At 41.2% G+C, this 24,500-nt stretch overlaps 1 protein-coding gene across 1 annotated transcript in view; it reads right to left on the bottom strand.

Moving 5' to 3' along the window:
* Positions 1-8,671: 8,671 nt before the first annotated feature.
* Positions 8,672-24,500, bottom strand: part of LOC123515646 — a 74,324-nt gene continuing 58,495 nt past the window's right edge. Inside the window, exons 8-12 of the mRNA XM_045274463.1 lie at positions 20,764-20,858; positions 20,338-20,490; positions 12,014-12,159; positions 11,233-11,362; positions 8,672-9,348 (exon numbers count right to left, since the gene is read on the bottom strand). Of these exons, the coding sequence (XP_045130398.1) occupies positions 9,224-9,348; positions 11,233-11,362; positions 12,014-12,159; positions 20,338-20,490; positions 20,764-20,858 (649 nt within the window). The 3' untranslated portion in view covers positions 8,672-9,223. The remainder of the gene's footprint in view (positions 9,349-11,232; positions 11,363-12,013; positions 12,160-20,337; positions 20,491-20,763; positions 20,859-24,500) is intronic.

Here is a 24,500-nt window from a genome sequence, read left to right on the forward strand (position 1 = left end):
GTTACGAAGTTGATTCTGTCAGCCAATGTGGGGATCTAAGTCACAGCTCTAAGGTTTTCTGTTTTGTTCATTTTGGTGCTCCGCATACAGTTCTGAGTGCTTCGCTTTGGATCGTCTCGAGTGCCTTGGCATCGCTGGCGGTGATGTTGATCAGGGCCCATTGAATTATAGGGTCCCTCCACGCGCAGGACTGGGTAGCCGTGGGCGGGACCAAAGCTTTGTGACGTCACGGGGAGCTCTGCTGGGAGGTGCGCGCTCTCTCTCTCTCTCTCTCTCTCTCTCTCTCTCTCTCCTCCCAGCAGAGCTCCCCGTGACGTCACAGAGCTTTGGTCCCGCCCACGGCTACCCAGTCCTGCGCGTGGAGGGACCCTATAATTCAATGGGCCCTGATGTTGATAAGGGCTGGGCTGGCATAATCTACTAGCGAGCGCACCAACGCCTTGTAGCTGCTGAGTATGACGTAGCTCGACGCTCCCATCCCTTTCCAAGATAGTGCCTTGAGGATTCTGTTTCTTAGACGACATTTGGCTTTTAGGTACTGTATTTCTGCCTTGCATGTGTTATTTCTCGCAACTATAATTCCGAGATATTTGTGTGTGGCCAACCAGTATATGTCACGTCCTTGAATGTGTAGTTTAGTTGGTGGGATGCTACGTGTCTTGGCCATTACTTTCGTTTTTTGTGTGTGACACAGTGAACCCGATCTCTTCGCATTTGGCTATGAGGGCATCCAGCGCCTGTTGCATGTTGTCTGTGGAAATTTCCCACTCGTCTGCAGGACAATGTCGTCAGCATAGCCAATGTGTTGTGTTCCTGCAGGGTAGTTTAGCTGTGCCAACACGTTCATTAAGACATTAAACAACATGGATCTCAGGACTTCTCCTTGTGGTGTGCCATTTTCTAGCAGCTTGTAACCCGAAGCATGACCTTGAAATATTACCCTGGCTTTTCGACCGGTTAGGTAACGCTGGACCCATGTTAGTAGTTTTCCTTTGACTCCCAGACTGATGAACTGTTCTAGGATAACAAGTGGCTGGGCTCGGACAAACGCTTTCTCTATGTCTAGGAACACTGTTGTTTTTGCTTTGTCATTCGCTACACAATTTGCAGCGCTTCGGTGTTGCATGAATCCATTTACTCCAACATCGAGTCGTCCAATCTTGTAGAGGAGGCGGTTGAGTAAGATGCGTTCAAGCATTTTGCACATGGTGGAGGTGAGGCTGATGGGTCTATCTATACTTATTATTTTCCCCAGGCTTGGGTATAGGAACATTGTTGGCCGTTGTCCAGGCTCGAGGCAAATCTCCTTGCATGAGGGACATGTTGAACAGTTGAAGGAGCGGGTCACCCCAAGGCCGCCTGGAGAACAAGACCGGTCCACATCCCTGTGACGTCACGTCCCGACAATCTATCCTGCTCGCCGCTCGCAGCTGGCTATGTTGTTTACCAGTGACCTACAACTCGTCTCCCATCATTCCCCTAATATTTATAGCTTACTAACCTGTTGTTTTCTCACTTTTAAGCTTATAAAATGTAATGTGTCATGTTATAATGAAGATATTTAGTACTCCACTTACATCTTTATTTCCTTTTCTCTATTTTCATACCCGGTAAGCTCCTACACACACACACACACACACACACACACACACACACACACACACACACACACACACACACACACATAATTGTAGAACAAAACGTTCAAGGATAGGTTATCAAATATTAAAGGAAAAGTTCTTTAGAAACACATAGTACATTTTATTAATAACTATTCGATCCATCACAAGTCTATACAATTGCTTTGTATAGAGAAAACTCTAGTAATAAGCAATAATGTAATATTGATAATAATAACAATAATAATAATAATAATAATAATAAAATAAAATAATAATAATAATATTCATAATAGTAAAAATAATAAGGAAACTAGTAACATTACCCTAATAATCTTCTAGCAAAGTCACATTGCCTGAGTAAAGACAAACTTAGTGTATAATTTTCATTTCAAAGCTTGGATTATCACAGAATGCTTGGATAGGTAATTGCACTCAATTAAGGTACCTACATGTAGCTTGGATTATCACACAATGCTTGGATAGGTAATTGCACTCAGTTAAGTTACATGTGTAGGAATTAATAATAATAATAATAATAATAATAATAATAAAAATAATAAGGTAACTAGTAACATAATCCTAATAATGTTTGTAGTATTCTCTGACTAGCCAGGACACGGTTGGAGTGGTAAACTACTGCTGTTTATTATTGTACACACAAGCGAGCGGAGATGAGTGGAGCGGGGGCGGAGTTTCGGTGCTTACTGGGGAGTCCTCGGCTGAACATCCGGCCCGTGACCTCACACCGTCCAGCTGGGGTCAGGTCACTGCACCTGGCCCGGCTTAGGTAGTTCCACACCTGGGCCGGATTAGCGTGAGTAGTAGTAGTAGTAGTAATAGTAGTTGTACTAGTAGTAGTTGTACTAGCAGTAGTAGTAGTAGTAGTAGCAGTAGTAGTGTGGTTCACTACAGTATCCCCCCTCCCCCAAAGAAGGAAAAAAAAAAGAGACATAAGGGGAGTAGCAAGGAGCCTCTAAGAGGCCTGGAAAAAAATAGGGAGTTTCTCCTGAGGCATGCGAGGCCAGGGAGAAGATTATTTTTGTGAAATGACTACCTTCAAGCAGTTCCTGATATCAACTCAAAGATTGAGAATATTTTTTGCAAACCAGCAGCATAGGGCACAGTTCATTACATCATGAAATGTGATCCAATGATAAGACAGCTGTTACATCACCATCAGGACAGGATTAAGCTTGAGTGCGGAGTTTACCAGATTCGTGACAGGTATCATGTACTTATCTGTTACCATTGTCAAAGGTATGGTCATACTGAGGCAAACTGCAATGCCAAAAAAAAAAATGGTGAGCATCCCATTTGATTTAAAAGTGCAGGCAACCACAAGTCCAAGGATTACACATCTACAGAGAAGAAATGCATAAACTGTGTGAGGTTTAAGAAACAGAATACTGATCACTCGGCGAATAATAGTTGTTGTGTTGTGTTGGAAAGTGAGATTGACAGGATCAGAAATATTACAGATTATGGCTACTAATGCTGTGAGCTCTATGTTGAAATGTATTTTATTAAATGTTCAGTCAGTTGGAAACAAGACAATAGAAATCAGAACTTTAATTGGTGATGAGAATCTGGATATTCTTGCTTTGACTGAAACATGGCTGAGTGAATATGATACTGCGAAAATTAAAGAAATGACCCCTGACACTCATACATTTCTACACATAGCATGAATTGAGTACAAGATTAGTGTTATGACTCATCAGGCATTACAGTCTGGAAAACCAGAGTACTTGAGGAACTTACTGGAAACATTCCACCATGACACTACGATGGAGCTGAGACACGATGCAGACCCATACAGACTACATGAACCAAGAAATAACCTTGACATGGGATGTTGAGCATTTGCAAGATGCGCACCAAGGATTTACAGTAAACTGCCAAGTGATATTAAAGGTTGTGCCAGGATCGATATCTTCAAAAAGAAATTGAAGACATATTTGCTCAAGGAAGTTTATGATTTTAACGGCATGGAAATTTGCTCAAGGAAGTTTATGATTTTAACGGCATGTAAATCAAAGACAATTATAGATGCTAGTTGCTTTTGAGGCAGGCTCTGCTGAGCGCTGCCTCGCAGTGGAGCGGAACCTTGAACAAACGTCCCAAGTAACAAGTAAGTAAGTAACAAGAAAAGGGTGAAAGTTCCTGTAGGAGAAGTAAGCCTTTGTTTTAGTTTTGTCCACAACATAACAAAGTGACTCAGGACCATCACATTCGCTCTGAATGCTGTCATTTTTAAATAATTATATGTTACAAGTTCATCAAACCAAACAAAGTATATCAGACACTTGGCAACACAACCTGCAAATAAACCACACGCAGGTGGTTACACTTACTGTAAAACACCTCCATGACATGAAGTAACACATTCAATATACATATCGTGAATTTTACTGCAATCATGATACACTCCCTACACAAACTTAATCATAACACCACTCTTCAACAAAAAGTATGACTAGAGTATGGAGAGATCTAGTTACATTAACATTGATATAAATAATTACTTCTGTGTTTGTTAATTTTGCATTGAAGCAAAACATCTCCAATATTTCTTTTCTGTCTTTGCTTCCGAGGACATACATCTACGACCTGCTTTTAAGAGAGAGGTGTCAAGACATTTGTCCCAGGCTTTTGGCTAATTCTTTGAAATCTTTTAGGGAAGCTGCTATTCCAGTGAGCCTTTTTTTTCTAATATTTTGTTGCCCTAGGCAGCACTCTCTCGCATAAAAAAAAAAAAAAAAAAAAATATATATATATATATATATATATATATATATATATATATATATATATATATATATATATATATATATATTGTTACGTATGCCACACGGCTGCGGTTAACTGCTACAGCTCACTAGTGTTGTTCTGGTAAAATCGCCAACTTTGTTACGGTCAGTACAGTGGGGATTATAAAAACACTCCACAGAGTCCCCACTACTATAACTCACAGCTGCCGTAACCCTCAGGTTCTTTCAAGGTAACCAACAGTGCATAATTTCCCCAATCTCCTCAGCAACTCCTTCTCCTCCTGTACCCAACCAAGTAGAATTTATAAATGGTAGATGCTATGTGTAACAGGGCGAGGCCTTAATACCCCCTAGAGAAACCGCCCACAAGGACAATTCCACCCACTTCTCTATGAAGTATTAATGCCTCTCCGCACGCCTTGTCCACAGACGGTGATGACTCACAGACTGTGACAACACGCTCGGTATATTACTATACTATCCTACTACAACAAAGTGCTTCCTAACACCTGTCAGACTGACATCCCTAGCCTACTACTACTGCAATATATGATGCGTACAGCACATCCGGTGATGTACACACAAGCCCAGACACCACATATGGGTGACAACCACTATACACTGAGTCCAAATACTCGTCGCGGACAAGTCTGGCGGACGACAACTACGTACCACGTACGTACAGCATTCAATAGTGTGCGTGGCTACTACCACTACAATACAGTATACTACTGAAACTATACAAAAGATGGTGGGGGCACACAGCCGACCACCAAACCCCACTGGTGACTACAACGACCAACAGCAAAAACAGGACGAAACAATAACACGTCCCTCCGCGTCGCTCCACCCGAGTGGATGAACACACGAGAAATACAGCCAAACTTACTACACCTCTCCCAGAGCAACAAGCCCATTGCTCTAACAGTCACGGTCTACCCAGTAGCAAGCCAGCTACTCAACAGGAGGGCAAAACTCCCTGACCGATGACTAATGAGTACTTATAAAACACAGTCCAGCCACACGTGTCTCTTACTGTGCCGAGATCGTACGTGTTAACTCTGCTGAAGACTGGCCGGTACTATAAACAGTATACTACTGATACGACACAACAGATGGTGGGGGCACACAGCCGCCCACCAAACACACTGGTGACCACGGCCACCTACAAAACGACAATCAGGACGAGACAGTAACGTGTCTCTCCTCGTCGCCACACCACGAGGGGACGAACGCCAGACAGGAAATGTAGACCCAACCGGCCACACTCCTTAGGACAACAAGCCCGTTGTCCTACACAGCCATGGTCTACCGAGTAACAAGCCAGCTACTCAACAGGAGGGCACAACTCCCAGACCAATGCCTAGCGAGTACTTCGAAAGCCCAGCCGACACACATCTCTCTCACTGTGCCAGACCGACGAGAGTGGTGTCTATCTCCGCTGAAGGCTAACTCGGTACAGAGTCCCGCTCGCAACGAGAAGCAAGAAGAGGGAGGTGGGTTGTGTGCTCAGCAGAACAGCCCGAGGGGCCCGCGATGGGTGGCCATAGGCTTCGCGAATAATGAAATAATAAATTAAAGGGGATTAAGACGGTGCCCATCACAATATATTTACTTATTCATACCTTAGTCTACACAAGTGACGGGTTCATCCTTGTTTCGTATAACAAAGCTGTCTTACTTTAAAGTTTCAAAAAAAAATTTTGAGTCTACAAGTACAGAAAATACTATGAATTAATATATATCCTGATATTTCCTACACATTTTGTTTTACTTGAAAATTTTTAGTGTTTTTGGACTAGTTTTCAGCGGATTATGGCAGTAATTACCGCGTTGGTCCTCCCTAAGCGCCCTCAGGAAAACCGATGAGCAAGACTGGCAGCGGGCCTATCTGAATGGCCTACGGAGGGCCGCTGGTTTGAAATACCTACGGTCTACGGAGGACCGTTCTGTTTTTGTTTATTGGGTCACTATTCCCTATTCTCTTATTCATTATCATCCTTATTTTTTTTTTTTAGGGGAGAAGCCATTAATTTACATCTTTTTTTCTTGGGGAGAGCCATTATTTTGCTTAAATTTGTTTAGAGTAGTTATTATTTTGCTTTATTTTTTGGTGGGTAGGGGAGAACCATAATTTTTTTTTCTTTTTATTGAGGGGGGGAGGGGGAAACCATTATTTTACCTTGATTTTTCTTCCTAACATAGCCTTTGTTGCCCATCATTCATTTGCTTTTTATCTATGTCATCTCGGTGATCTACCTTTTCAATGGATTTTTTGCTTTATTTCGTATATAGCGAAATATAAATACTGTGTACTGGTTGTTTTCTATCATTTTCTTATCCAAATTAACAGCTCCCGGAGTAATCATTAATAAAAAAGTCATGTCAAAATATAAAGATTTCTGGCGAACCAAGTGAGAGCATTTTGATAGAACTGTTTTTTTTTTTTTATGGAAGAGGGAAACTTGCCAAGGGAAAAAATATTAAAACAAAATTCCCACTTTAACTGTAATCTCTTCTCCCTCCACTCTTCTCCCTCCACTATCTCTCTCTCTCTCTCTCTCTCTCTCTCTCTCTCTCTCTCTCTCTCTCTCTCTCTCTCTCTCTCTCTCTCTCTCTGTGTGTGTGTGTGTGTGTGTGTCTCTCTCTCTCTCTCTCTCTCTCTCTCTCTCTCTCTCTCTCTCTCTCTCTCTCTCTCTCTCTCTCTCTCTCTCTCTCTCTCTCTCTCTCTCTCTCTCTCTCTCTCTCTCTCTCTCTCTCTCTCTGTGTGTGTGTGTGTGTGTGTGTGTGTGTGTGTGTGTGTGTGTGTGTGTGTGTGTGTGTGTGTGTGTGTGTGTGTGTGTGTGTGTGTGTGTGTGTGTGTGTGTGTGTGTGTGTGTGTGTCTCTCTCTCTCTCTCTCTCTCTCTCTCTCTCTCTCTCTCTCTCTCTCTCTCTCTCTCTCTCTCTCTCTCTCTCTCTCTCTCTCTCTCTCTCTCTCTCTCTCTCTCTCTCTCTCTCTCTCTCTCTCTCTCTCTCCGTCTCTGTGTGTGTGTGTGTGTGTGTGTGTGTGTGTGTGTGTGTGTGTGTGTGTGTGTGTGTGTGTGTGTGTGTGTGTGTGTGTGTCTGTCTCTCTCTCTCTCTCTCTCTCTCTCTCTCTCTCTCTCTCTCTCTCTCTCTCTCTCTCTCTCTCTCTCTCTCTCTCTCTCTCTCTCTCTCTCTCTCTCTCTCTCTCTCTGTGTGTGTGTGTGTGTGTGTGTGTGTGTGTGTGTGTGTGTGTGTGTGTGTGTGTGTGTGTATCTCTCTCTCTCTCTCTCTCTCTCTCTCTCTCTCTCTCTCTCTCTCTCTCTCTCTCTCTCTCTCTCTCTCTCTCTCTGTCTCTCTAATGCCACCACAAGGATAAGATCATTGATGCACCTTTAAAAGTCACCCAAAACTACCTCGTGTGATTGTATTTACATACTGTCCGAATATATTAGATGAAGGAAACTTTTCAATGCAAAGATAAAAGAAAATAAAGAAAATATCGGTATACCGGTACCAATTCGCCATATCGAAAAGAACCGTATCGATACGTTTCAATCTACCGGTTAATATCGATATCGACTTTTTGTCGAAACCGCACACCACTATAGCAGACCCATGAAATGGAAGTGACCCATAACATGCTCATAATGCAGCCTTGTGTTGAAAAGTTGTTTTTAACACATCCATGCAACACTGTGCCCATCATGAAGAATACAGTAGTGTGTATGGGCCTTAAGAATCACTCCAAACACGTATTTTAATTCTCTGCTAACATATATATTTGCATATTTCTCACATATCTGAATTTTTCTACATCTTGTGTATTCTTTTTTTTTCCCTTTCCATTCACAAATTGTTGAACACACACGTACTCACACGAACTTATGATGTATAGTATTGTTTTGACAATTGTTTTATGCACTCAGTATCCTTGATAATTTATACCACTAGTTATTTTTGCTTGAATAAAACCAAGTGACCAGAAATCTCTCGGTGTTGCTTAAAGTTAAGTATGGCAACCATACTCAGTATTCCTGAGTTTGGAACAGCATAGCAACAATAGAGAATAGCTTAAGGCTTTTAATGGACCTATATAGCGGGAGAAATTCCTTTAGGCAATAGTCGGCTAGCTTCTTCCATCCATGGTTACACTTTCACTTCAGGAAACTACACCATCACTGCAGACCACCAATCACAACCATCACCACCACCATGGCGTATTCCCTGCCTCCAGTACATCAAACATCTCAAGGTGTGGAAAAGAAATAGCTATAATCATTCAGTCACACCTTTATTCAAAAACTTATGCTGTCTAATAGAACCGAGTGGTGGCGAATCAGCCACGAATCTTTCCGAGAAATGAACACTTTTACGCCTGTATTACAATAAACACACATTATCTAATACAGTATACGCACATATTATGGTACTATAAAGTGTGCCCTGCAACACATCTTTATAAAAGACATAAACTTATATATCATTTAATATCTACATGTTACATATGACTTGAATTAGAAGATTGAAACAAATTACTGCTAGCATAAAATCCTTCCACATATCGTACAGTAAACAAACTTGCCAAGGTTCATCCTGTAGCATGTACTAATAACATCCAAATTGGTTCTGTGTCGTAGTATCTATAAACATGGTCTAGTCTGTTGCTGAGATATTTCTGCGTTTAAATATATTTTGTTTCTTGAGAGAATAGAAGAACCATTGATTTGCTAACTGGTTTGTTCTATATGTTACATTTGTGAGAAAAAAAAAAAACATTGTTGTTCTTGTTTTTTTTTTTCCCGTCTCTGTCCTTAGCAGTACGTGAGCTAACCCGACAACTTGCATGGAATCTGGGAGTAAGTGAGATGGAAGCCGCGATTCATGTAATCAGCCAACATGCTATGCTCATCAGAATCCGTCACGAGGCGAACGTGAAAGGGCTTCGAGTAACCTGTCGAGAGAGAGAGAGAGAGAGAGAGAGAGAGAGAGAGAGAATTAGAATTAGAATTAGAATTTATTGTCTTATTCCATTGTTAACAATGGTTATTCTTACAGGTGTACATTGTGACATTCTCGTAGCAAGATACAGATATAGCTAAAATTAAAAATAATGATGAAGTGTCATAATTATAAAAGATTACTAAGACAGTAGAATTCATGTAATAACACTAAAATACGATAAAAGAAGAACATCATGCTAATAAACTATCGTGTAAAAAGAAAACATTAGCGGTAAAACTAGCAGTAAAACTATTACTAAAACATCATAAAATTCAAAATATGAGAATAAATTACAGTAAAACATAAAAACACTAATCATAAAATTGCCACATAGAAAGAGAAGTACTAATGGTGTCACAATTAAAGCTGAAGGTCGTTACTCAGAAGGAAGTTTATAAGTCTTCTTTTGAACGTGAACACATTTCCTATATCTTTTATACACGAGGGCAAGGCGTTCCATAATCGCGGACCTTTTACAGAAATTGATCTCTGGCCATTGTCAGTGCTAGTTCTGGGTATATACAGTAGATTGTGTTGCCTCGTGTTTGTCTGGTTTACATCATTCACACTTAGAAAAGTGACAAACCAACTAGGATATTTCTTTTTTTAGAATATTGAACATAAAAACACATTGCTCGTAATCACATTTTTTGCTAATTTGTAGCCATCTTAATTCATTTGAAATAGGAGAAGCATGGTCATACTTAGATCTATTACCCACAGCCACTTTGGCAGAAAGATGTTGTATTTTTTGTACTCTTTTTAGCTGAGTTTTATTGGTGGTGCCCCACACCAGAGAGAGAGAGAGAGAGAGAGAGAGAGAGAGAGAGAGAGAGAGAGAGAGAGAATGCTTAAGCTCGAATTTACATAAAAAATTCACACACACAAAAAGATTAATAAATAAATAAATAAATAAATAAATAGATAAATAAATAAGATAAAGTAAAATAAAATAAGATATAAAAAAATAAATTAAAATAATTAGATATGGTCGCAAGTAGTTTTCTATATAAAACCGCAAATTAATGGAATGCAGCAGTAGGGCTGACCTGTTTAAAAAAAAAAAAAAAGAGTATACCTGCATGTAATGGAAGCATGATAATGTGCCATTAAAAGGTGATATAGTAAATGCCAAGACATTGCATATTAACCTACCTATTAAGAAAAACTAGATAAAATCAGATGCACACACACACACACAGTGGTTAGAGCGCTGGCTTCACAAGCCAGATGACCGGGGTTCGATTCCCCGGCCGGGTGGAGATATTTGGGTGTGTCTCCTTTCACGTGTAGCCCCTGTTCACCTAGCAGTGAGTAGGTACGGGATGTAAATCGAGGAGTTGTGACCTTGTTGTCCCGGTGTGTGGTGTGTGCCTGGTCTCAGACCTATCCCAAGATCGGAAATAATGAGCTCTGAGCTCGTTCCGTAGGGTAACGTCTGGCTGTCTCGTCAGAGACTGCAGCAGATCAAACAGTGAATTACACACACACACACACACACACACACACCGCGTAGTGTAGTGGTTAGCACGCTCGACTCACAGTTGAGAGGGCCGGGTTCGAATCCCGGTAAGCGGCGAAACAAATGGGCAAGTCTCTTAATGTGTGGCCCCTGTTCACCTAGCAGTAAATAGGTACGGGATGTAACTCGAGGGGTTGTGGCCTCGCTTTCCCGGTGTGTGGAGTGTGTTGTGGTCACAGTTCTACCCGAAGATCGGTCTATGAGCTCTGAGCTCGCTCCGTAATGGGAAAGACTGGCTGGGTGACCAGCAGTTGACCGAGGTGAATTACACACACACACACACAACACACACACACACACACACACACTTACTGGTGACGGTGCCCCACTTGCGTGCGTTCCCCAGCTTTGTGCCACAGAATCGTTCATAACTGTCGCTGCCCTGGTCATCCTTTGCTCCCGGCACCCACAGGTAGTCAGACATACAGCCTTCGTCCGCCACCTAAACCCCATGTCCTTATTTACTTTACTGAAATCTTTGTTTTGTTTTCCTTAACTTAATAATGTGGTCTAGATAAAATTTGGAGTACATTTCTTAAAGATGCCATTGACAGTAAACAAATAATTCATCTAATGGTTGTAATTATGTTTTTGCTATTTGAAATTGCTTAGGGTTACTTAAATGACGTAACCCTGAAAAAAAAAACTAGGCATTTTGCTGCTATACAATTTTTCCCTTAGTCACATACAGTTTACTTTTATCTTAATTGTCTCTTTTATATTTTGTAATCGAGTCTTTAGAATAGTTTAGGGGCTTAAAAAAACACAAAAATCATGATTTATATTCTCTCTCTTTTTTTATTTATCTATTTATTTTTATTTTTTTCCTTCGTGTCCATGCTCTGAAGGACAACAAAAAATGGCCATGGCAGTAATACGGTTATAGTAATAGTATAGGACAGTTTCATTAACCTTGAACATTAATTATATAAATCGAACATTAAATTAATTATAAACTAATTAATAAACAAAGCTACACGTCAATTTCTCTCTCTCTCTCTCTCTCTCTCTCTCTCTCTCTCTCTCTCTCTCTCTCTCTCTCTCTCTCTCTCTCTCTCTCTCTCTCTCTCTCTCTCTCTCTCTCTCGTCTCACCTCGGCCAGCGGAGTAGCGTCCTCGTCCCTGAAGTGCGTTACGTTGGTGAGCGAGAAGCCGTTTTGCCCCATCTGCTGGTACTGAATGCCACAAAATCCTGACTCTGGCTCCACACACACGCTGTAGTCAAGATTGTTGTAGTGACCTGTGGTAGTAAAGGGTAATATGTCTGAAGTCAGATTGCGAGATGAACATTCAGATGAGCATACAGATGCATAGAACATCGATTATGATGATGCTGTTCACATTCTGTATCTACTTTTGAATATCGTGTATGGATAATTTTGGGAGAAGTTAGTTAAAACAGAAGTTTTTTTTGTGATTATCTTGCAATTTTGCTATCAGCATCTTAAATGCGGCTTAATACAAGTCCAAAATCTATTGATTTCGATAATGAAAAAGGTAAAATCCGGTTATACGAACTATCTACTTTTTATTTTTTTTTTTTTGCATTTTTCCAATGTATTTCTTTACGTAGAATCCGAAAATAACATTGGTTTTTTGGAGAAATGGATAGATAAAAAGTTATTCAACTTTAAAGTTATTTATTTCACATAGGGAATAAATAACTTTAAAGTTGAATAACTTTTACCTATTGGTTAGGTTAGGTTAGGTTAGGTTTTAATATTCTCAAATAGCCACTTTAGATTGTATTTAGTATTCATATTAACCTAAATAACGTGATTTTTGCCCTGAAAGAGAGGAAAAATGAAAGTTAGCATTTCTTCAGTATTACATAGGGAATAAATAACTTTAAAGTTGAATAACTTTTTACCTATTGGTTTCTCAAAAAAAAAACAATGTCATTTTTGGATTCTACGGAAAAAAATACATTGGAAAAATGTAAAAATACCCAAAAAATCGATAGTTCGTATAACCGGAAATATCCGTAATGTGACCCAGCTTACTCAGTAACATCGTGATATATGGGTATAGTTATTTTCGTGAGAATTTTAGCATCGTTTTCAAAACAATCGAGCAAAGAACAAGCTTATCACTGGACAGCTGCAGAGTGAGGAGAGAGAGATATGAAAAGTTTTTCTCTTCCTCATGGCAGTGACATGGACATTACAGCAGGAATTAACTATTTGTCCAACAATGTGTTTGTTAAGTGAAACAGGTGGCCAGCCCAGGTTGGGTTAAACAGCAACGCTTTCGCCAGGATATTCGAGTTGCCTGTTCTTAATTAAAATTGTTGTTTCCTTATACTAGTAAGTTGATCTGTTTGGTTTGGGTTTTAAGTGACACAGACTTGTTGTTTTCATGTTCACTGTCGACTGGATTAATACATTTCTGATCAAGGGTGTACTCTTTAAGAAATGTGGAGATGGCCAAACAAATTTCAATGCCAGTTCACGAGAAAATCAACTTATCTACACTTGCTCATGGACAGGGTTTGATTTTGCCTGTGTTACTACTTAGAAGGAATTATGTAAAAAAAAAAAAAAAAAAATTAACGAATTATTGCATCTCTATGTTTATAGAATGACATTGCAGGTATATTCTACATTACCACCCTGAGAGCAAAGAGGACACGTATGTGCTGCCACCAGGTGACAGCCACTAGTTCTGAAAACTCCCCATTATCATCTCATCACTACAGTGCCAGCTCCAGCAGGCAATTTGCACGAATTATATGCCATAACTAGCTTCATATACGAGGTTTTGTTAGCACCACTAGAATCATCAGTGACATGGAATATCAAGATGTATTGTAAAAACTTGAGAAAAAAAAATTATGTATTGAGCTACCAATATATATATATATATATATATATATATATATATATATATATATATATATATATATATATATATATATATATATATATATTGTTACGGTCACGGCTGCGGTTAACTGCTACAGCTCACTAGGGAGAGTGTTATCCTGGCGAGGTCGCCACTTTGTTACGGTCACGGCTACGGTTAACTGCTACAGCTCACTAGAGTGTTATCCTGGCGAGGTCACCACTTTGTTACGGTCACGGCTACAGTTAACTGCTACAGCTCACTAGAGTGTTATCCTGGCGAGGTCGCCAACTTTCTGTTACGTACGCCACTCTAGCTGTGACTATCTGCTGCTGCTCACTGAGGAGTGTGTTGGTCTGGCACGATCGCCAGTTTATTACTGTACAGTTAGTGGGGAATATAACACTCCACCGAGTCCCCACTACTATAAATCACGGCAGCCGTAACCCTCAGGTTCTTTAAAGGTCGCCAACAGTGTATAACTTCCCCTACTGTAAGGGAATCTCCTTAGCCACTCCTTCTCCTCCGGTACCCAACCAAGTAGAATTTATAAATGGTAGATGCAATGTGTAACAGGGCGAGGCCTTAATACCCCGTAGAGAAACCGCCCACAAGGGCAATTCCACCCCCTTCTCTATGAGATATTAATGTCTCTCCACACGCCTTGTCTACAGACTGTGATAAATCACAGACTGGGACAACACGGGAAGTATATTACTATACTATCTATTACTACGACAAGTGCTTCCTAGCACCTGTCAGACTGACTCCCCTAGGCTACAACTACTACAACATATGATGTGTACAGCACATCCGGTGGTGTACACACAAGCCCAGACACCACCTACGGGTGACAACAGCCATACAAGGACTCGTCACAGACAAGTCTGACGGACGAGAACTACGCACAACTGGCCGACAGCACGAAGCTTTTCAGCTTTCACTAGCGTGCGTGGCTACAACCACTACAATACAGCATACTACTGAAACTATACAGAAGATGGTGGGGGCACACAGCCGCCCACCAAACCCCGCTGGTGACTACAGCCACCAACAGCAACAACGGGACGCGACACCAACGCGTCCCTCCGCGTCGCCACACTCGAGTGGACGAACGCACGAGAAGTGCAGCCAAACTAACTACGCTTCCCCTAGAACAACAACCCGCTGTTCTACAGCCACGGTCTAACCAGTAGCAAGCCATCTACTTAAAGGAGGGCACAACTCCCAGACCGAAGGTTACTTGAGTACCTCGAAAAACCCAGCCAACACGCATCTCTCTACCCTGTGCCAGACCGACTAGAGTGCGTGTCTATCTGAAGGCTAACTTGGTACTGACTCGCTTGCCAGACAACGAGAAGCAGGGAGAGGGAGGCGGGTTGCCTGCTCAACAGAACAGCCCGAGGGGACCGCGCTGGATGGCGTCACACATATGCATATAATATAATTAAATAAAGGGGAAATAATGCGGTGCCCCTCACAGTATATATAAAAGTTTATAGCATGTTTTACCTATGATAACTATTTTCAACAGTTCATCATTGAATGTTGAAATATATAATTAAATATATTCCTTTCTTTTGGTTAACTCAATCTGCATGGGGATCAACTATATAAGTAGGCCTTTTTTTTTTTAACTCTTTCAGTGGTCCTAGGCCAGTTTCCCTCTTACACAAAGAATAAGTATGAACATGTTGGCAAGATACTATAATCAAAATGCAAATAAAGTTTCATATATCACAGTCATTTGGCTATAGCAACATGTCACTCGCCGCTACCATCACGCCGGTGAGACGCTTCGTGTAATAGAGGTTAGGGATATGCACCGAAAATCGGTATACCATACCAAAATACCGGTATTTTACCCTCCGTATTAACAATATTGTAAGTATCAGAGCTACTTCGATATGTCACTTTGCCGGTGATTTTGTTTTCAATATACTGCGTACCGGCAATTTTTAGTCGATATTTTGCTTCGATATTGTTATTTTTTAGGCAATTTCCTAACATACACGTCCCGCCCGCTGTCCTCGTTTCCCGGCTTTCCCTTCGCAGCTCCATCCAGCTGATTTGACGTCACATATATGAAACCACTCTATTGGTCAAGGGAGAGACAGAGAAGCGATAACAAAAATAGAAATATGGTAAGTCTCTCTTCTCTCTCTCTCTCTCTCTCTCTCTCTCTCTCTCTCTCTCTCTCTCTCTCTCTCTCTCTTCTAATATTTTCTGATTTATAACATCCTTCCCAATTCTCATAAAATATAATAACAGTATCACATGTATACTCGACGCAGTGAGAAATGGCAGATAGTGCCAGAGCAAGGAGGTTATTGAAGCCGGCTGCAAGCGCCTATCCCGCTGTAGTAAAGAAGTGAAGCCAGTGGGTGAAGCTTCTGAGACGGTGGGCGGGGCTTACGATCGCAACTTACACCCAAAACATTGCCCTCTTCTGTGTTAAGCAATGGGAAATTGCCATTTTCTTTTTCATTACTAGAGGAAACTAAGAAAGAACTGATGGTTTAACTTATATAAACCGCATTATAGTTTCTTAAATATGTCATGTAGACCTGTTATTAATGGTGTTAATACAAAATACCTACAGTATTGAAAGAAATATAGCATTGAGAAACTATGGCAAAAGATTGCTTTTTCTCGTTTAATAATTCATTACAGGGCAAAAACAAACAGTAAGGTAAAATTTCAGTAAGTGATGTTTTTTTCAAATGCCCAGCAGTCATATGAAATCACACATCATTCTAAACAGAAACTAGAGAGAGAGAGAGAGAGAGAGAGAGAGAGAGAGAGAGAGAGAGAGAGAGAGAGAGAGAGAGAGAGAGAGAGAGAGAGAGAGAGAGAGAGAGAGAGAGAGAGAGAGAGAGAGAATTTGACGTGTTAGGTAATTGCTATACGAAGAAAATCAACCTTCAGGCCAACTTTCACTTGATGTACAGTTTATTTATCCTTTATTTAAATGCACATGTACGTAAATGTACATGTTTACATCTATACAAGCAAATGTATAAGCACATGTGTACATGACCTTGTTCAGTAATACGTTTGTCCCCAAAGACAGCTTCCCATCTCTCACCAAAGTCCATCAAAGCTGAAAAACAGTATTATATCATCTTTATGTATGATTTACAGTCTAAAACTTCGTGACACAGTATACTGCGACTATTGCGAGTCTATATAGGTAACATATATGGTATGCAGCCTCAAAACATGGACATATGACGGAAAATAAGGAGCGTAATTCGGGCGTTCTCATGTAGCGGTCGGCAATGTTTTGGGTGTAAGGGGTGGGTAGGGTCAGCAGAGAACCAATAGAGAGTTGGCTTCACTTTTGTGACGTCATGCTACTTCTGTTATTCAGCCTTCTTGGGCCAGGGCGTAGAAACTTATAGGGGACTTCCCCAGTCATGCCACATCTCCACAATCCACAGATCAGCAGCCCGCTCTCTATCTCTCTCTCTCTCTCTCTCTCTCTCTCTCTCTCTCTCTCTCTCTCTCTCTCTCTCTCTCTCTCTCTCTCTCTCAAGAAGTATCTATTAACGTTGTAAATATCTGCTTTAGCTTGGCTAAGAAAGTGGCCATATGGCAAGCTTGAAGAAGTGAAATGATGCATAGCGAGAACGTGTGTTTGGATGCCAAAAAACCAGAATTCCTTCACTCAGAGTGACACTGGTGAACTTGTGAAGGAATTGACAATGTCACCCTACCCCGCTCTTTTAATCTTTTTTTCGTAATCTTGTCTTGTTGAGGGTGGTGGCGTGACCACGCCGGTGACACAGGCTTGCCCTGCACCCTTCACATTCTTCTCTCTCACAAACTCAGTATTTAATCGTACACACACACACACACACACACACACATATATATATATATATATATATATATATATATATATATATATATATATATATATATATATATATATATATATATATATATATATATATATGGTTATATGGGCCCTAATATGGATACCACTATAAATAAAATTGTTTGCGCTACTAATGGGCGGAAGCTGAACAGCGCTTCCCACATTATACTCTTCCAGTATGTCTACAGGCGTTAAAAAAAAAAAAAAAAGATAACTGCAATGCAACTTCACAAGTACAATGGTTAAATGATTCTTGTTTCGTTGAGGTGGGAAGTGTGTGTGTGTGTGTGTGTGTGTGTGTGTGTGTGTGTGTGTGTGTGTGTGTGTGTGTGTGTGTCTCTCTCTCTCTCTCTCTCTCTCTCTCTCTCTCTCTCTCTGACGTCAACGCAAGGTTAAGGGTAAAATCACCTTTAAAAGTCACCTTGTGGGATTGTATTTACATACTGTCCAAAATGTTAGATAAAGGAAACTTTTTCAACACTAAAGGTATGGGAAATAATGCCGGTATATCCAGTATTTTTACGTAAGTATCGTATAACGATATCATAATTTCATATCGAAAATGACTGTATTGGCACGCTTCAGAATATCGGTAATATCTATACCGATTTTTTTGTTGATACCGCACATCCCCAATAGTGGTATGTACGTAGTTAGTGGTACGGGAGGGTTTGGATGTGAGGGGATGGGCAATAGCGACATTGACAACCAACTTTCTAGTGGGTGTGTGTGTGTGTGTGTGTGTGTGTGTGTGTGTGTGTGTGTGTGTGTGTGTGTTGTTATATGCAGAGCAGTAGTAAAAGTAGTAGTAGAAGTTGTAGTAATAGTAATAATAGTAGCTGAAGTAGTAATGGTCATAGTAGTAGTAGTAGTAGTAGTAGTAGTAGTAGTAGTAGTAGTAACAATAGTAGTAGTATTAGTAATTGTGCTAGTTGTATTACCAGTAATAGTAGTAATGACACTAGTAGTAGTAGTAGTAGAAGTAGCAGCAGCAGCAGCAGCAGCAGCAGTAGTAGTAGTAGTAGTAGTAGTAGTAGTAGTAGTAGTAGTAGTAGTAGCAGCAGCAGTAGTAGTAGTAGTAGTAGTAGTAGTAGTAGTAGTAGTAGTAGTAGTAGTAGTAGTAGTCGCACTAGTAGTCGAAGTAATAGTAGTAACAGTAGTTGCCCAGTGACGTGTCCCGATATGACCCTTGATACACCGTCGAGATTGTGAAACACCCAGATAGTGTGATGTGTGGGGGTGTTTAAGTGGTATAAAGGGCAGGGGGTGCATGGACTATGTATCCTTCCTAGAAACGTCACAATGATCTACAGAAGTCGCGCCCCACAAACGTCACCGACCTGACGGAGGCCCTGAAGATGTAGGTATCGATTTACCACTCATACTTAGAAAATCTCGCCACTTCCATGCCAAGAAGGATACACCATGTCCTTCAGTCAAAGGGAAATGTAACAAATTACTAAATGTAAGCCTAAGATATCAATAAAACAAATGTAAGATGTATTTTTGTGTTTTATGATCTAAAAATCACTTGTGTTGCCATTTCATTTGCGGCCACTTGTACTTTTATGCCTCCTGCACAAGATGCTCGGACTCGAAGGCTTTCATATTATTGTTTCCCATATCTGTGCTAGGCAAATCTTATGCCCATCATGTAATTACTATTCTCATATCGTCCATGTTCTCTAAGATCTATGAAAAATCTAAAATGATTGGTCTGTCGGTGGAAATTCCGGGCACTTCTCCAAAAGCTCCTCTCGCTTTCCTCTTCTGCAATTATTTTGTTCTAAAAGCGAACCTATGAGGGGATAATGTATAATTGGATTTGCCTCGGGCAGCAAACCTATGGGTGCGCAGAAGCAGATGTACCGCAAAGCATAACAAGTTATGTGGTTTTGATCCATCAAGAAGATTCCTATAGAAGATAGATATGCGCTTATATGTAGGATGGGATTGAAACTTTATAAGGTAGAATCCGTCTCAGTTCAGACGAAGTAATTCTTTTACAATAATAGTGTTGAAGAGATGTGTATTAGAACTGTCTACATTGATCGTTTTTTAGGCTTTTATTTTATTTACTTTTTTTTTTTTTCCAACGAAATCTTCATAATCCATTCTCTCTAACCAAACTGGTCTTTAGAAAGGACTAAGGAGTTTTTCTAACATAACGCAACGTTCCTAACCAAATTAGGCCTTAAAGAGCTCTAAGATATTATTCCTTTCATGTAATAAATGTTAGAAATTCGAGGCGCTGAGGGAAGGTCCCTTAAGTTGGTTTGCAATTTAAATAATTTATTACCTGGTTAGAATAATTATCATGAAGATTTTATCATGACCAATAAAATCACCGAATGCACACACACAAAAATAGGAGACATATTATTATTTTCGCACGATTGTAAAATCAATATGTCTCGTATTCTGAAACGTTTCGCTCTTTCTTTTCAAAGGCCACAAACATAATTAGCCGTGTCTTTTAAAATGTTTTTCCTGTTAGGATGTAAAAATCTTTATAATTTGTCACCAGGACCATAAACATATCCTTGGAGCAACATATTTAAAGTAGTGAATTGCGGTACGATAGTGTTTCAGAGTATGGTCAAAGCCATAAAGAGATTCAAGGGAGGGAGAAGCAGGAGAGTTGAGCAGCATGCCTTTGTTTTCGTGAGCCGGCGGCGATTATTTACTTACCTGTGTATCCTACCCTTATGTCACAATCCGAGGCGTGGCTGATGGTTGAAAAGTCACACCAGCGATCCTCCGAGTAGCAGCCAACACCATCAAAGTTGAAGCTCTTGAGTTCGCCAGTAAGGCCGCGATAGTACTGCAGGCAACCCACGGGAGCTGGAGGAGAGGAAAGGAGGTATGGATTAAATGGAATAATAGATGAATATCGAGGAGGCATGGGTGTAAGAAACCGTAATCAAAGATGAAAGTGAAAGGAGCGAAAATTGAAGGGAAAACAATATAAGGGAAAAGAAGTACCAGGAAGAGAGGATTTGTCATTGAGTTTTAAAATATAGTAAATGTACACAGTCTTTTATTTAAGAGTAGGAGCCGCTGCAAAACCAAGCTGTATTCCGACGACTTGGCCATAATGTTATACACACAACTCACCCTTGGACACACGGGCCTTGGGACAGTCACACGGGATTTGGGTGACGCGAATCCTCCACGCCCTCCGGGTTGGAAAGGATACCACTTCAGCGTCCCTAGCAAGGAAGCGGAGCTCAAATAAGTTGTTTCGTTTTAAGTCATTCACCTAAAGTCATATGCTCTTTACCCAGCCACCTATTCACCTACTAGAGGAAGCTCATACAGACCCACCTTCAGGTAGAACTGTGATAATTTATACACCACACACCGGGACTGCGAAGTCATAGCTCCTGGAGGTTACATCGTGTACTACTTCCAGCTAGGTAAAAAGGGGGTACACATTAAGAGGATGCCCATTTGCCTCGTCGCGCTCGGCACTCGAACCCCGTTCTTCTTGATTGTGAGTTGAGGATGCTACCATTGCACTATGCGATGTATTTGTACTGAATCTCATTCTGTTCTTAAGTCATGCTTGGCCAAGCTTAATGCCTATCGACTTCACAAAGGGACATGTCAACTTGTGGCCAATCCTTAGCAAGTAAGCAAGTAACTGCTGTGGGTCAGGATCGAACTCGCCATCACAGCGACGAGCCAATCCCTGTACCACGGAGCTATCGAGCTGTTTCCGATTTTGCTACTTGTAGTTATTAGTTTGCCTCACCATGCCCAGGTTCTCGAATTTGAGCCGAGAATGCTACCAGTACACTACGCGGTCTGTTTGTACTGTACCTTAGGGCACGTCCGCACTGGGAGCGAGAAAGCGGGCGAGAGCGAGAGCGACCCATGGCGGATTAATCATTATGGACGCACTAAAAGCGATTTCAGGCGAGAGTTACCATGGCAACAAACAGGCTTCCGCCCGCGTCAGTTGACGCTTGACACTTGACGGACACTCATTAGCAGATTTGTTTTACCTAACACCATGGCTGGACTTACGTCCCAAAATTTGTTACTTGAAAACAGTGTCATGAAATATCAAGTTTTATCATGATTTAAGAATGTGTGGATGCACAAATTAAATAAAGACAACAATTAGGTGAATACCACCATCTCACGTTCCCATTGTCTTTCTTCCAATTAACTTCCAAATTCTTCTCATACTTTGCCGTATGTGCCCCTGGGTAACGGAGTCTATCCCTTCTTTCCTTTTTTAATGCAAAACTTAAACGTTTAGAAAAGAATATTCAATTACCGTTTGTCTAGCGCGGGAAGATGTGTTTTTGGATTTAAGAAAATTGGACTTCAAAATTTGTGATGCTGACAAAGGCCATTGAAACATATGTTGACACAGCAGTGACTCTCACCAAAGCCTCTTGTTTGTCTTACATAACATCATACAGGAGAAAGAAGGAATTCAATTATAGAGTATATAACAGCTTTGGCGATGAAATTGATGGGAACTTTGAGCCACCACATGGGTAAAGTCATTAAAAATCGCTAGGACCGTGAGAGAGAAATTCACTCATTATTTTTATTTAGTTGTCAAGCAGTGACCGGACAAAACCATGTAATTTGAGAGAGAGAGAGAGAGAGAGAGAGAGAGAGAGAATGATTATCATTATATGGAAATGAATTTGCCAAAAACTCCAATCTTTTCACTTATCCTTTTCCTCTGTGGTGCTACTGTCACTGTTTTTTACTTGATGCGTCCCGGATACGAGATGTGAGGTACATTTCACCAATTAACTGTTCAATATCCATGTCTACTGTCTGGATCAGTTTCAACTTCCCTATCTGTGGCTTGGATATGACCCCACCCCCATCCCTGTCCTGCCTCACCGCCACATCAGCTGATTTACGGGCACTGGGCAGTGAGTTCAAGGTCATCATTCATTATTGACAAGTTTATCACCAAAGCCCTGTATAGATGTTGCTCATGGAATTAGATGATGAGTGTGTCAAATCAATAAGTGATAAGAAAGAAAATTGATATAATATGGTAAAATATAATGATAACTACTTTGTAATCATGTGAGAGATATAATAAAGGCAACAATTGTGTTGCCATAAAGGGAACAAAGACAAACCTCAGCGCTTCATCCCTCATACGCCATGCACTGCCTATGAAAATGCGCGTTCGAGAATAGAGGTGAAAATGTTTTTGCAAAGTCTCGTGGTTCGTTTACGTGGCAAAATTTCAAGAATCTGTTTACACCAACGTTGTAAGGGGACTTTTCTTTAAAATGTGAAATATTTTATTCTAGCATTTATATCATAACCGCTGAATAGAGCGGGCATAAGTAAAATGTGTTATAAACATTTCAAAGCGGTGTTTTAACTTCAACTCGTCATAATTTCTTTATCTTTGTTCCTAACGAAATTCTGTGAACACATCTGAGTTGTGCAATTACTTCTGACTCTAATGGTATCAACCAAAATGTCATATCTAGTTTCTGAGGTGAGATACAACTCGCGCGAGAAAAGTAAACTGTTGACTCTTCTTGCTTTCTCGCTTTTCAAACCGAGGGGCAGCAATCCTCTGGCCGCTCTCAGTGCGGCCACCTCCATTGCTTGCCATATATTGAAGTTTATCGCTCTCGCTCTCGCCCGCTTTCTCGCTCCCAGTGCGGACGCACCCTTATTCTGTTTGAATCAAGGTCGCTTGTTCAGTTCTTTTGATACTAGTAGTTATTAGTTAACGCATCATTAGGCTTGTTAGATATATTTTAATCATATTCCATTGAGTATATTTTTCATCTACAGTAACCGTGGCATGCGGACCCAAAAAAACTACAGACCCATATCCCTGTTGTCAGTGGTGGGTAAAGTGTTTGAGAGGGTCGTGGCAGAGGTGGTGTGTAGCCATCTCAAGGACAATGCCCTCCTCTCAGACCAATAGTTTGGGTTCAGACCTGGAAGGTCAACCTCCGACCTAATGATGCTTCTCACCAGGCAAGGACACTATAGTGGTTGCTTTGGACATAGCAGGAGCTTTTGATAAAGTATGGCACAGCGGATTACTAGAAAAGCTTCGTGCTAAAGGCATCCAGGGTGGCTTGCTACGACTCCTGGGAAATTACCTGCAGGACAGAAGCCTCAAGGTGGTTGTCAACGGGCAAACATCTGAGTCCCTGCCTGTGGAGGCATCAGTGCCACAGGGTTCAATTCTTGGCCCACTCTTGTGGAATATCTACGTGGATGATCTTCTCCAGCTACTGCCAGGAGTCATGGCCTATGCTGATGACTGCACCCTCTCCTATACCTATCCACGCCAGGACAGTGGGCGGGCTGCTGAGGCCATCAATCAGCAGCTACGAGTGATAAAGGAGTGGGGTGCTCGCTGGCAAGTGACATTCGCGCCGGAGAAGACACAGGCAATGGTTGTCTCTCGGTCCCCAGCCGCCATGGCAGCAATGGCAGGAAAGTTGTCTTTGGCGCTGCTGCTCTCCCACTCCAAGATGACGTCAAGATACTTGGAGTGGAGGTGGATCGAGGGCTGAGGTTTGACAGGCATGTCAAAACCATTGCCAAGAAAGCCTCTCACAGGATCTCCGCTCTCAGAAGGATCGCCAGTTTCCTCGACAGGAAGGGAGACTGCTGCTGTACAAGGCACAGGTGCGGCCCCACCTTGAATACGCAGCTCTCTCCTGGATGTCCTGTGCCGCCACACACAGAAGGAGACTGGACAGCATCCAACGCCGCGCCATACGGCTAGTAGATGCTGCACTACCACCTCACCCAGAGCCTGAGCGTCCCCTTGATTCACTGGAACACCGCAGAGACGTGGCGGCGATCGTAGTGTTCCATAAGGCACAGGT

This window comes from Portunus trituberculatus, chromosome 39, assembly GCF_017591435.1.
Source record: "Portunus trituberculatus isolate SZX2019 chromosome 39, ASM1759143v1, whole genome shotgun sequence".
NCBI lineage: Eukaryota > Metazoa > Arthropoda > Malacostraca > Decapoda > Portunidae > Portunus > Portunus trituberculatus.